At 39.6% G+C, this 13,516-nt stretch overlaps 1 protein-coding gene across 4 annotated transcripts in view; it reads left to right on the forward strand.

Moving 5' to 3' along the window:
• LOC138738372 (importin subunit alpha-5) overlaps positions 1-13,516 on the forward strand; it is a 50,992-nt gene that overhangs the window by 31,364 nt on the left and 6,112 nt on the right. For all 4 annotated transcript variants that reach the window (XM_069888440.1, XM_069888442.1, XM_069888441.1 and 1 more), the window contains exons 8-13: positions 1,950-2,049; positions 3,216-3,379; positions 5,687-5,765; positions 7,297-7,422; positions 7,795-7,922; positions 9,703-9,881. In XM_069888440.1, the coding sequence (XP_069744541.1) occupies positions 1,950-2,049; positions 3,216-3,379; positions 5,687-5,765; positions 7,297-7,422; positions 7,795-7,922; positions 9,703-9,881 (776 nt within the window). The remainder of the gene's footprint in view (positions 1-1,949; positions 2,050-3,215; positions 3,380-5,686; positions 5,766-7,296; positions 7,423-7,794; positions 7,923-9,702; positions 9,882-13,516) is intronic.

The following is a 13,516-nucleotide window of genomic DNA, read 5'->3' on the forward strand; positions in this document are numbered from 1 at the left end:
GTTTATTAGTAGGAGAGTGATTTTTTTTGTATTAAGTGATTATATTGTTTAAGATGTCTAGTTTGAAATTTGCACCTTTTAATGTTCAGGGATTTAATAATCGAATTAAGCGAAAGTGAGTTTTAGCTTGTATTAAGAAAATGAACATTGATATTGCTTTTTTACAAGAAACACATTTGACTGAAAAAGAGCATTTGAAATTAAAGAGAGATTGGGTTGGACGTGTATTATTTTAAATGGGAAAATGACGTAGCTTTTGTTTTTCCTGAAGAATATTGGACGGATGCGTGTCATGATAGAGTGTAACTAAATTGACGAATGTACGATATGGAATGGTTAATTATAACTTTTTACATCAGTTATATTTAACCCCTGTGAAATTGAAAAAAAAATGGTTTCAGTCATTCGGATTCCTGTTTTAGATGTGAAACATGTGTTGGAACTTTTCTGCATGCTGTTTGGTCCTGTGTGTATGTACAACCATTTTGGGAAGAAATTAAGTTAATTTTGGAAAAATTGTACAATTTTAAGTTACCATTAGATCCATCCATTTTTTTTAATGGGTTATATGATTCCTTTAAGGGGATTAGGGTTGGATAAATTTCAAATTGCATTTGTCTATTTAACATTATCCGTAGCTCAAAAATGTGTAGCAAGTACATGGAAAGATAATACAGTGATTAATATAATGCGATGGCAGAATGAATTGAAAGCTTGTATTGTTATGGAAAAAATTACATATAATCTACATGATAATTAATATTTTTTTGATAATAAGTGGTTACCTTATTTAGAATATATCCATTTAGATGTATTTTGATCTATTATAATTTTTTTAGTTTCTGTTTATATATTTTTGGCTCTCCTTAAGAGAGCTGGCTTATGGGGTGGGAAGGGGGTGGGGATTTAATTTTGATTTTTTTTAAATTAATTTTTTTTCTTTTGAATTATTTTTTATATACACATTTATGCAAAAATGTTGTTATTGACTGTAACCTGTATTATTAACGATTTTTCAAATACATAGTTTAAAAAAAAATCACAGTCAAATAAGACAAGCAGGTATACAAGTGCATTTGGAATGCTCCAAATTTGGCCCGTGATATAATTATATTTGGCCCGCAAAATCATATCAAATATGTATTAGAGCTGGCCCGCTGGCCGCCGCTTCAGTATAGCGCATGCACAGCTAATACTACAAATCCCAGAATGCTTTGCAAATGCATTGGCGTCGGCCCGCTAATCACCCCCACCTCCTCTCTTCACTTTCATTACCATCTGCGACCTGTCGCCGAACTCGCATGTAATAAACCCCTTACTAAAAATGGCCAAACGAAAGACAGAAAACAGGACCTTTCAAGACAGGTGGGAGGCAAACTCTGACCCCAGAGTTTGATGAACTTGCATCTAAGAAGAGATGCCATGTATCTGGTTTAGACCCAGATGCATCAGAGTAAATCACAGTGTAGCAAGCGAAGCTTGGATTCATATTTTCTTTTTTGGTTCACTTTGGACTGTTCATCGTTGAAAGATTGGATTTTCATTGAAGCAAGTTGTTATTTTTTTGACTTGTTGGCTTGTGAAAAAAAAACATTTAAAAGGAGCTTAAAGGCTATAGAGAAATATTATTTATTGAATATTTTATTTCTCATTTGTTAATGCTTCTTCTGGAAAGAGTTTAACCAAAACTATTATTAAACATTTATTTTAATAAGAAAACACTTAACATTACATATGTTGAAAGAAGAGAAAACATGCAGATGTGGTTGAAAATTTTCAATAAATATTTAGTTTGGCCCACGACTTAATCCAAGTTTTTAATTTTGGCCCTCTGTGAATTTCAGTTTGACACCCCTGCTCTGAGCCATTCGGCATTCCACATTTCTGAATCCTGATGTTTCACTGAGATATCTTTATATGTTAATCATACTTTGTTTTAAAACATTCAGCCTGCTATCAAAACCCAACCGATTGACGATGACGAGGAACGCTGTTTGGGCATTATCAAACCTGTGCAGAGGGAAGAACCCCCCACCCCATTTTTCAAAGGTAGTCTCCCTTCTCTGTCCTTTTAACTCTGCTCTTCATTTTCTATTGGAGATTCTGTATCCTTAAAGCAAACTGTATATTCCATGAATGTCGTGCTAGTGATTGTTGCTATTTGATTTTAAAAGAAATCTATCCTTAAGTGCATTTTTTGAAATTAATTTAAGAAATAATTCTGAAAATACTGATACGTGGGCACTTGTTCAAAGAATGAAATGTGAAGCAGATTATTGGTATAACATGGACTATACATAAGAGAAAATATGCACCAGTTCAATTTAAAGTTCACCAATGAACTCTGATGTAATGTAACAACAGTTTAGGAGGCGGTGATTGATATCTGTAGATTTAATGTTGCTAGATGAGAAAGTAGAATTATAAGATGGAATTTTAAATAGTTTAAAGGCATAAAAAGATTCAGCAGATGGGGAATGCATCAGGTGAGAATTTATCCTCTCCTACCCCCCCCCCCCCCACGTTAAAAGTCTGAGTTAAATCCAAGCTAACAAAGTGGAGAAAGGAAAGTAAAACCATTTAGATGAGTCAGCTGGCGTTTTGCATAGAGAGAGAAAAACTATGGAGATTTGGGAATCAGATTATTATCTTTCATGATTACTGAGGAAACTCAAGAGAAGTCACTCGAAGAAGAACTCTCAAATCTCAATTATTGAAATCCGTAACCAGGAGATCCTGAATATCTGGATTTATGGAATCTATTTTAGGAAAATTTCAAAATATTTTTGCAGTTAAATGAAAAGGAAATAAAATGAGTGAAATTCATAGATTTACCGCTAATGAATGAAAAATCCTTTATTATCCTAGTTGATAAGTGCTATAAAACTTTTCCTCAAATAATTTGCATTATATTACCAATTAAGATTGACAAATCATAAAAATTATTTGAGTTTTAGGAGAGAGTATCTATGCTACATTAAAATAATTTAAATACTTCAAACTTTATGAACTGTCTGAGAGGTTTGTGTGTTTAGATTGCCCTATGAGTAAATCATGCATTGGAGTTTCTTGAGTGTTTTTTACAAAAGTAGTCAATACAGCATGCTGTAGTAGTCATTGAAATGAATTTGCCGGCAAAGACAACTGTTCGCTCGAGGACTGTATGAATTGGCCATAAAAAATTCCATTGCTTTTCAATTTTTGTTTTTATCCAGGTATCTCCCTGTCTCAGCATTGTGTCTTGGCTATTGTTTCTCAACGACATAGATGTCTTGGCTGATGCCTGCTGGGCTTTGTCATATTTATCTGATGGGCCCAATGACAAAATTCAAGCTGTAATAGACTCAGGGGTTTGCAGGAGATTAGTGGAACTGCTAATGTGAGCAACTTTATAAATATTTTAATTTGGATTCTTAAATGTATGACCAGCAATGTTTTCCATATGTTTATTGCATATTTATATAGCTTCCCTCTATTTTGAAGTCAAATTGAAAACTGAATAGACTTTGCATAGAATCCTGCTTCTTTCCGGTTCTCTGCTTTTATTGTTAGGTGCTTGTGTGCTGCGCTACAGCTCAGCAGATAATGATGGCCCACTCATAAATAACTGCTTTGCATGTCGGAACCTGGATACAGTAAAATTTGGCAAGCTATTCAACTCTAGAACTAAATGGGCTTTACTTGTTCAAATGATTGAAATATAAAGCAGCAGTTAAAACTAAATATGGGGACACAAGAGACTGTAGATGCTGCAACTTGAAGCAAAGAAAAACAAACTTCTGGAGGAACTCTGGCTCCGGCTTCATCTACTGAGGGAGCGGGATGGTCAACACTTCGGGTTTAAAACGTGAATCAGGTCCTGACACTGAGTCTCAACCTGAATCATCGACCATTTCTCTACCTTCAAAGATGCTGCCTGACCCACGGAGAAGGGCTCAGGCCTGCAACGCTGGTTATATATCTACCTCCAATGGACACTGCGAGCCCTGCTGAGTTCCTCTAGTATTTGTGTTTTTACTACAATCACAGTGTCTGTAGACTTTTGTGTTTCACCCCCAAATCCCTCAGTTGGTTGAGTGTTTTGTTTTTTTTTGCTCAAAACTAAATTCCTCTCACTTTTATGTCCCTAACAATTGCTGGTTCACAGATAATATTCATAAGAAAGCAAAGTAGGATAAACTACCTGGTTCGTCAAGGCTGCGCTGCTATTCCATAACATCATTGTTAATCTGCCTGTGGACTAAGATCCACCTACCTACGTTTTCCCCATAATCCTTAATTCTCATGTTATACAAAAATCTATCTAACTGTGCCTTATTTAATGAGGTAACCTCTGCTACTTGCTTGGGCCAAGAATTCTACAGATTCGCTGCTCTCTGGGAAAAGCAGATCTTCCTCTTCCATCCTGAATCTGCTCCAGTGAATCTTGGGCTATGTCCCCAAGATTCTGGACAAGAACATTATACGTTTACTTAAGGAGACTGAATAACAGTAATTGAGAGCTGATAAAAACTTTCATTAACAAAGCATCTTGGTGCTCCTTGTTGGAGCCCCTAAAAATTTTATATTCAAATAATTAGTTTTTAAACAGCACAGACTTTAATGGGGAGTAAAATGTGCTTTGCATTAAATAATGAGATAAATTACCATTTTTCTTTCTTAAATAAAATATTCCTTATGGCAGGGAGGGAGCTCGTATAGACCATCTAGTCTATGACACCTCTCGGAGAAAGCACATTTCCCTACTTATTTTGGTAGCAGTTTAAACTAGCGTGCATTTGGGTCATTTGAGAAACTGGAGCACCCGGGGAAACTCGCGTGGTCTGAGAGAAAAGATTCCAATTCATGCTGATGGTTGAAGTAGAATTCTGGTTGCTGGAGCTACGAGGCAGTGTCACTGCCTGCACTGCCAGTTTGATGTTTTAGGAAGGGAGATGGGCTGGAGTCAGGCGGAACTCTTTTTGCAAAAGTGCCATGGGGTTTTTTAAACTTTCTGCAAAACCACTGGGACGGGCAGAATGGACCTTGATTTCTCCAATGAGCAACATAACTGCTTGCTTTATTCAACATGAAAGGGGTTTTCACACTGGATTATGTGTGTGGATTTTAGGATGCGGTTGACAGGTTTTTCAGTGTGTAATTAAGCAAATAGTTTTGAAATCTACAATGGTTACTAGGAAATGAAGAGTATCTAGGCTTCAACCTTCAAAAGAAAACAATTGCAGTTTGGGTTGGAAGATCAGTTTTGAGAACAAATATTATAAAATATTTCTGATTGTTGAGAAAAGATAAATTAATTATACTCTTTGTTTCATTTGATATTTTTAAAGTTTCTTGCAATCCCTATTCAAATGAATATGCCTGTGGAACTGAGAAAGGGCCTGTTTCACCACTGGGAATCCCAATATCTAGCAATACTTCTGCTGAGTAAAGCCAGCAGTTGCTTTGAACTCCTCCTTATCTAGTCTTTTGCTCTGCATTAGGTCCCCTTTCTACATATTTAATATTTACATTTATTGCCATATTTTCCTCAACTTTCCTTACAATGGTTGAGCCCAAGAACAACTAGTAACAACTTTACAGAAATCTGGTAGGAGCATAGTTTTAGTCCTGAAGAAATGCTTTAAACTAAGTCAGTCAATCTGTGAATTTAAAAAAATTTAAATTTTCTTTGCTTTTTTGACAGGCACTGTGACTACAAGGTAATCTCACCAGCTTTGCGAGCAGTTGGAAACATTGTTACAGGAGATGATATACAGACTCAGGTAAGTGGAGGAATAAAAAGACAGGTTTAATGGGAACCATGCTGCCAAAAAGATGTTATAATGAGAATCTTGCCAGAAGGTTGAGCAGGCTGGAGCTTTATTCCATGACATTCAGGAGGATGGGGAGTGAACTCGCGGAAAGTCACGAGAGGACTAGATAGGGCGAATGCACAAGTCTTGCCCAAAGTAAGGGAATTGGTAACCCAAGGACAAAGGCTTAAAATGAGCAGTGAGAAATGTTTTTACACAGAGGATTGTGTGTGTATATGGACCGGGTTGCCAGAGACAGAGGTTGAGACAGGTGCTATTGCAGTGTTTTTTTAAAAATTGAACAGATACATAGATAGGATGGGCCTAACTTGGGCAGGTGGGACAAGTGTAGGTGGAACATTTGAGTCGGCTTAGGCAAGTTGGGCAAAAGAGCCTGTTACAATGTTGTATAATTCCATGACTATATTATGGAGTTAAGTTAAAAGTTTGAAGGAGTACCAAAGAGGAATGAATGGTGGAATATACGGTTAACAAATTTTTTCAAAAAGTTTGCTTCCTGAATAAAAATTGGTGATTATGACAGACAACTTCATGCTAAACAAAAGATCATTTCAGATTTGCTGTATCACATAGGAAATTGGAGAAACATAATTGAACTGTTATTGAATTTAGCATGTTTAATTGCATCACGATACTAACTCATTGTGTTAGTTCAACGGACATAAAATTGTCTTGCCACTGATTTTCGTTTGTACTCAGCATCTGATGCCTCTCATGTCAAGTGTCCAATAATAGTCAGCCAGCATTGATGGCTTCCAGTTGCCCTGATATCCCTTTTCCATGGCTGCAATGTCATGGCTGCTGAAGCCTTTCACCATGTTTGTCACTGACTGCGCGAAGATCAGCAGGGAACAAGTCCAAGTGTGACTGCAGAGAGTGAATTTTCAACGACCTATTGCACTTCATTGTTTTGAATGCTTGAAACACATTGTCAATCAGGGGGATTTAGTTTGGTGCTCTGTAATTGCCAAGAAAATTCTCAACAACATCTATAAATGCCTTCCGTGCTATTTTCTCTGGCCTCACTAACAGATCTTCAAACTGTCTGTCATTGCTAACCTGTCTGATTTGTGAACCAACAAAAATGCCTTCCTTTAATTTTGGCATCAGGTATTCTTGGAAACCCCTGTCTCATAACAAAATCCATCACCTTCCTTGTTCATTGCTTTCACAAAATTTTTCATCAGTCCGAGTTTGATATGAAGAATAGGCAAAAATATCTTTGTTAGGTCGACAAATGGTTTATGTGCCACACTTTTCTGACCTGGAACCAAATGCATGCGGAGCGGCCAGTTCTTTTTAATGTAATGTGACTCTTTAGCATGGCTATTCCATTCACAAATGAGATAGAAGTACTTGGTATATCTGAGCTGCATTCCTAGTAGCAGTGCTAATACTATTAGATCACCACAGATGTGCCAGTTGAATGTGTTTCAACTTGATTTTCTTGATTTCGCTCTTCAATTTTATTTTTCTCCAGGTAATTTTAAATTGTTCAGCTTTGCAGAGTTTATTGCACTTACTGAGCAGTCCAAAAGAATCAATCAAAAAGGAAGCATGTTGGACCATCTCAAATATTACAGCAGGCAACAGAGCTCAGATACAGGTATGCTGCGGTAATGATTTTTGGGTTTCTTTTCATGCCGTATCCATTGAATGCTTTGGTAGAGTTTCAACCAGAAAATCTGCAAATGCTGAGGTTGAGTGCCATACACAAATGTATTGAAGAAACTCAGCAGGTCATGCAGCATCCTTAGGAAGTAAAGGGTGGCCAAGGTTTCAGCCTGAGCCCCTTCATCAGGAATAAAAGTTGTTATGGATGCATCATCTGCTGAGCTTTGACAGCACATTTGTTTAGCTGAATGCTATGGTATTATTTACACAGTGATGTGTCTGGATTTCAAAAAGTAAATAATTCTCCTAAGTTCTACTTGTACGGTATCTTGAAAACACTGTGGATTGTTTGCAACATTTATAGGCGGCAATAGATGGCAACATCTTTCCAGTCCTAATAAGTATCCTACAGACAGCAGAATTTCGTACCAGGAAAGAAGCCGCTTGGGCTATTACCAATGCCACATCTGGTGGAACTCCTGAACAAATCAAGTAAGATTTTTTTTTCTCTTCCCAAATGTTTCGTTTTGTACAGAAGGCACGCACGCACGCACGCACGCACGCACGCACGCACGCACGCACGCACGCACGCACGCACGCACTGGTTCCTCTGATTTTCTAGAGTACTGCCCTTCTCTCCTCCTCTCCTTCTGCCTCACCTCCTTAACATACATATTCAGTAAGTTATTTTGTTAAGTAAATTCTGTTAAATTTGCATTGAGATTGAAGTGAATTCACCTACAGGTCTGGCAGTTTTTAAAAAAGATATAATCTTTCAAGAAGAGGTTTCAAGAACAAGATGTTGATTTAATACAGATCTTGTGAAGATGTGAGCAGTGGAAGAAACACAGCCACCACGTTGAGGGTGGTTAACGACGGTTTTTATTCATATTCAGCGTGTCCCTTTAAAGGCAGCACGAGCTCAGTCACCTGGTGCCTTGTGACATCATAATCGCTGCCCAGGGTGGGCGCTGGAAGGGATGCTGGAGTCAGAGAGAAACCTCTGACGACGCCATTTCCCCATGGCTGCCCCGCCACGTGGTGATACAAGCAGGGCCGGTTCGCCATGAAGATGTGCGCTGCCACTCAACCCCCCTCCCCCCCAAAGAATCGGCTACGTGTCCTGTCACTTTAGCGGTCGGCCCCAGCGCTTGGGTGTGGCCGTCTGCACCGGCTGTGATAAGTCCAGTTCAGACGGTCCACTGTAAAAAGTTCCTCTCTCCCAACATCCAGGGTGAAGGTTCCGCTGGACCAGTGCAAGATTTTATATGGCCCCCTTGTAAGGTCGCACATCCTCATGGCGAACCGGCCCCCCCACCATCTCAAATTTGTAAAGTTATTATTTGAAACATTAGTACTTATGCCAAGTTTCAGTTTCATCTTGCTTCAAATTCATCGTCCCTTCAGCCCCTTTATCGTTGGATACAGAGATTACAAATTAAAATTTAAATCACGACAAGATTATAATTCCTATTGTAACCAATTAAACCTTTTGGGGGAAAATAATGACTGCTGGCCAGGAGTATAATGAGGAAGCTACATAACGATAAAGGCAATTTTACTGGTACGTCTATCAGAACAAATGAATCTCACGCAGATGGTTTATCCTCTGAATAATAAATTTGTCGGTTGGGAAAAATATTTGGGATTTTGCTGCAAATTTACTATCCTATTTAAAATAGATAGTGTTTACATTTGAATGGAATTTCACAAGCAGTGGAAGTACTTTTCTTTTCTGGTTACTTCTATTATGTAGAATAAATTTCTATGCACTAAGGACCCAAAATAAAGTGAAGAGTTGTGGGAATTTGAAACCAGGTTTAATTAGTAATTCAGTAATATATCAAAAAAATGCTGAAAATACTTTCCAAGGCAAGTATGATCTGTAAACCCCTATATTATCAATTACTAACCTCCTTTGCTTCCTCCAACTGTCATTTCACTGAGCAGCAAGAGTGTACTTATGTTGGGTGTTAAATTAGAGCCGCATATTAAGATCGCATCAAATGTGAGCCTTATCGATGCTCCAAAATCACTGTTGGTAATTTTGACCTCGACAGCAAAAACCCCAGTATCCAGCACCTATGTGGATTGGTAGATCCCAGATAAGTGAATTTGCCAGTTGTTTTTTTAACCTATACTATTTATTTTCTGCTTGAGGCTGCCAGTTCATTGAATTCTGGATAACAGGGATTTTACTGTACTTTGTTTCTTTTGGGGGAAGACTTGGTCTGGCATTTGAATTTGAGTTGAACCTCATCATTTTGTTTAGATATATAGTGGAGTTGGGATGCATTAAACCATTATGTGACCTGCTGACCGTTATGGATGCAAAAATCGTTCAGGTGTCATTGAATGGCTTGGAGAATATCCTTCGTCTGGGTGAACAGGAAGCTAAACAGAATGGAACAGGAATAAATCCTTATTGTGCACTAATAGAGGAAGCCTATGGTGAGTTGGAGCCAGAATTATACATTTACTTGGTTGTTTTTATAAAATTTATTATTTATTTCTAATCTTTCTGCAGCTATGCCTTGAAATTGAATTTTGAGTGGATAGTAAATAATTATTCCTTGAAAGTTTAGGGAAGAATTATTGGGAAATGAAATCAACCAACTTGTGAAATAAACATGTGCCCTATGATTTGCAAATCACCATAAATTGCTAGCTCATTTACGCACATTGCCCTTTCAAATTAGAATTTCCATGTCACATGGGCAGGGTCATAGATGGTCTCAATTTGTCCCTTAAAGATCATAGTTGCAGATGGCAGAAGAATGTTCTATTAGACAAATCATATTTGTTCCTCAACTGCACTAATAATATTAGCTGCCCTTGCTTGTAACAATCCTCAATACACCTGATCCCCTTCTGGCACCAGGTGTCCAGAATCTTGTTGCCCAGAGTTGTGGGTATTAAGTTATTCTGGGTCACGGGTGTTTTGGGAGATATCCCCACCTTTAATCCAATACATTGGATTTTTTCTTTGTCTGAAGCACATGCTTTAGTGTGGGGTTATCCATTTTTAATGAAATTGATTTAGTGTTCCATTTACATATGAACTCTCCTATCTTTTCACCTACTGCATGTAATCCAATTTGTCCCATGGGTGGGGGGGGGGGGGGGCACCTTCCTCAAAGAGTGAGGCGATAGACCTCACCTGGGCCACCCAATGATATTTTTTTGAAATCTGGCAATTTTAATCTCTCCCCTAATCAACTTTTCCATTGAGATTCTAGCCACTTTACCATTCTACAGGAACTTTCTTAAGCATTTGTTGAGCATCTTAAAAATAAGCCCTGGGGCAGCAGAATGGGTAACGACTGAAATAAATATTGTAGCCTTGGCATCACCTTCACTATAACACATGAGCAGCAGTCTTCACTCCATCAAGGTCATCTACAAGAGGTGGTGTCTTAAGAAAGCAGCCTCTCTCCTCAAGGACCCTCACTACTCAGGCCATGCCCTCTTCACTCTGCCACCATCGGGAAAAAAGGTACAGGAGCCTAAAGGTAAGCACCCAGCAGCACATGGACAGCTTCTTCCCCTCTGCCATCAGATTCCTAAACGAACAATAAGCTGCAAGGCAGGAAGAACACACACACGAGGGCGTTGAAAGGTCCCAATCATGTTGCAGTTTCGGATCTGGAGCTCAGGTTGCAGTCGGTTTGGACAGGTCTATGTGGCTGCAGAGCACTGGAGGCAAATCCATGGAGACTTGGTGACACTGGGGGAACTCTCTTTTGCTTCTCTTTCTCTGACTGTAAGAGGCACCAGGCAATTTCTGCCGATGGTGAATCTCTTCTTACAGTGGGCAAAATCCAATTTCATGTCATATGACACTTTATTACAGGTACACAATCTTTTATCCGGAACCCTTGGGGGACAGTGTGTTCCAAATTTTGGAAAGCCCGATTTAAGCCCACCCGAATTGTGCTGCTGTATCCACCCCCCACCCCCTTCCAGTCACCATGCCGATCTCTCCCCACACCCCCGCCCGCCCGACTCGCGCTGCCAGATTTTGGAGCTTTCTTGATTTTAGATGTCCGGATAAAGGATTGTGTATCTGGACATGACAATAAATTGAATCTTCAATCTTGACTTGAAGGAGATTTGGCATGTTGTCAAATATTCTGTCAAAATTCTACAGGTACCCTTGAAAAGTTTACTGGCAGGTTGCATAACAGCCTGGCTTGGGAATTCAACTGCCCAGGAACTGTGAAGGCAGCAGACAGCCAGATCCATCACATGCTTCAACCTCTCATTCCATGGTAGACATCTATGTGGCGTTGCCCCGGGCAGGTTGCCAACACCATAAAGGCCCTCCCCATCACCCATGTTGAGCACAAGGTACAAAATCCTGAAGGACAGCTCCTCTAGGTTCAAAACAGTTTTTTTCCAACCTCCCCTTGTTACACTGATCAGGAACTGTTCCCACACCATAAAAGGACTGTCAGCACCACCTGCTAAATCACTTTATTTCACACTAGCACACTGTGAATATTTATTTTCTTTTTAATTCAAGTAGTATTTGTGATAAAATTTTTTTTAACTGCTGCACAGTAATAAGCTCTTTCGGCCCACAAGCCCGTGCCACCCAATTACTCCCAATCGACCTACGACCCCAGTACATTTTGAAGGGTCGGAGGGAACCCTCACAGACGTGGGGAAACCATACAAGCTCCTTGCAGACAGCACCCGATTCAAACCCCGGTTGCTGCATGATGACAGTGTTCTGCTGACTGCGACCCTGCCCAGGAAAATATCAAATAAGGTTTAGCCGTTGTTTCAGTTGGCTTTTTTCTTATCTAAGTACCTGTTCACCTCCAGCAATGAATAATTTTGGTGCATATGGACATTGTGCCATGTATATGGCAAATTCCTGTTCGGCTCTGAATCATGGGTCCTCTACCGGCATCACCTACGGCTCCTAGAACGCTTCCACCAGCGTTGTCTCCGCTCCATCCTCAACATCCATTGGAGCGCTTTCATCCCTAACGTCGAAGTACTCGAGATGGCAGAGGTCGACAGCATCGAGTCCACGCTGCTGAAGATCCAGCTGTGCTGGGTGGGTCACGTCTCCAGAATGGAGGACCATCGCCTTCCCAAGATTGTGTTCTATGGCGAGCTCTCCACTGGCCACCGAGACAGAGGTGCACCAAAGAAGAGGTACAAGGACTGCTTAAAGAAATCTCTTGGTGCCTGCCCCATTGACCACCACCAGTGGGCTGATCTCGCCTCCAACCGTGCATCTTGGCGCCTCACAGTTCGGCGGGCAGCAACCTCCTTTGAAGAAGACCGCAGAGCCCACCTCACTGACAAAAGACAAAGGAGGAAAAACCCAACACCCAACCCCAACCCACCAATTTTCCCCTGCAACCGATGCAACCATGCCTGCCTGTCCCGCATCGGACTTGTCAGTCACCAACGAGCCTGCAGCAGACGTGGACATACCCCTCCATAAATCTTCGTCCGCGAAGCCAAGCCAAAGAAAGAAGATGGCAAATTCGTTACTATTATCTTGTGCCTGGGTGTACGGACTCAAATTTACAACTGTGGTTGTAGTAAAAATGCAATGCTAGAGAAACTCAGCAGGTCAAACATTCCACTTCGATACATAACCACCATTCTGAGCTTGAGCCCCAAGCATTGGTGATGTATCTTTATTTTTTCTGTACACTGTTTGACCTGCTGAGTTTCTTCAACATTGTTTTTACAAGACCAAGAGTAAATTGCTGTTGCATCCAGCAGACATGAACTCCTTCCATTATTGTAACTTTGCTGTGAACCTGTACATTTGCATAACCTCTTCAACCGGTTGCTACTGAGAACAATCATTATTTTATTCTCAAGGAAAGGCAAGTTTTGTGGGAAGGGATAACCTTAGCATAAGCCTAAATATTTATTTATGTATTAAATAAATTATTTATGCTAAACATGGTTAATTTGTTTTGAAAGTTCCACCCACTGTTTTGGACAACATGTTCATCTATCTTGCACTGTTATCTGTACAAACCAGTAAAATATTATTCATTATAAAATTATTTTCACATTGAGATGAAAACTCCATGGTGCAATCTTAATTC

The sequence above is a fragment of the Narcine bancroftii genome, chromosome 7, assembly GCF_036971445.1.
Source record: "Narcine bancroftii isolate sNarBan1 chromosome 7, sNarBan1.hap1, whole genome shotgun sequence".
In the NCBI taxonomy this organism is placed as follows: Eukaryota; Metazoa; Chordata; class Chondrichthyes; order Torpediniformes; family Narcinidae; genus Narcine; species Narcine bancroftii.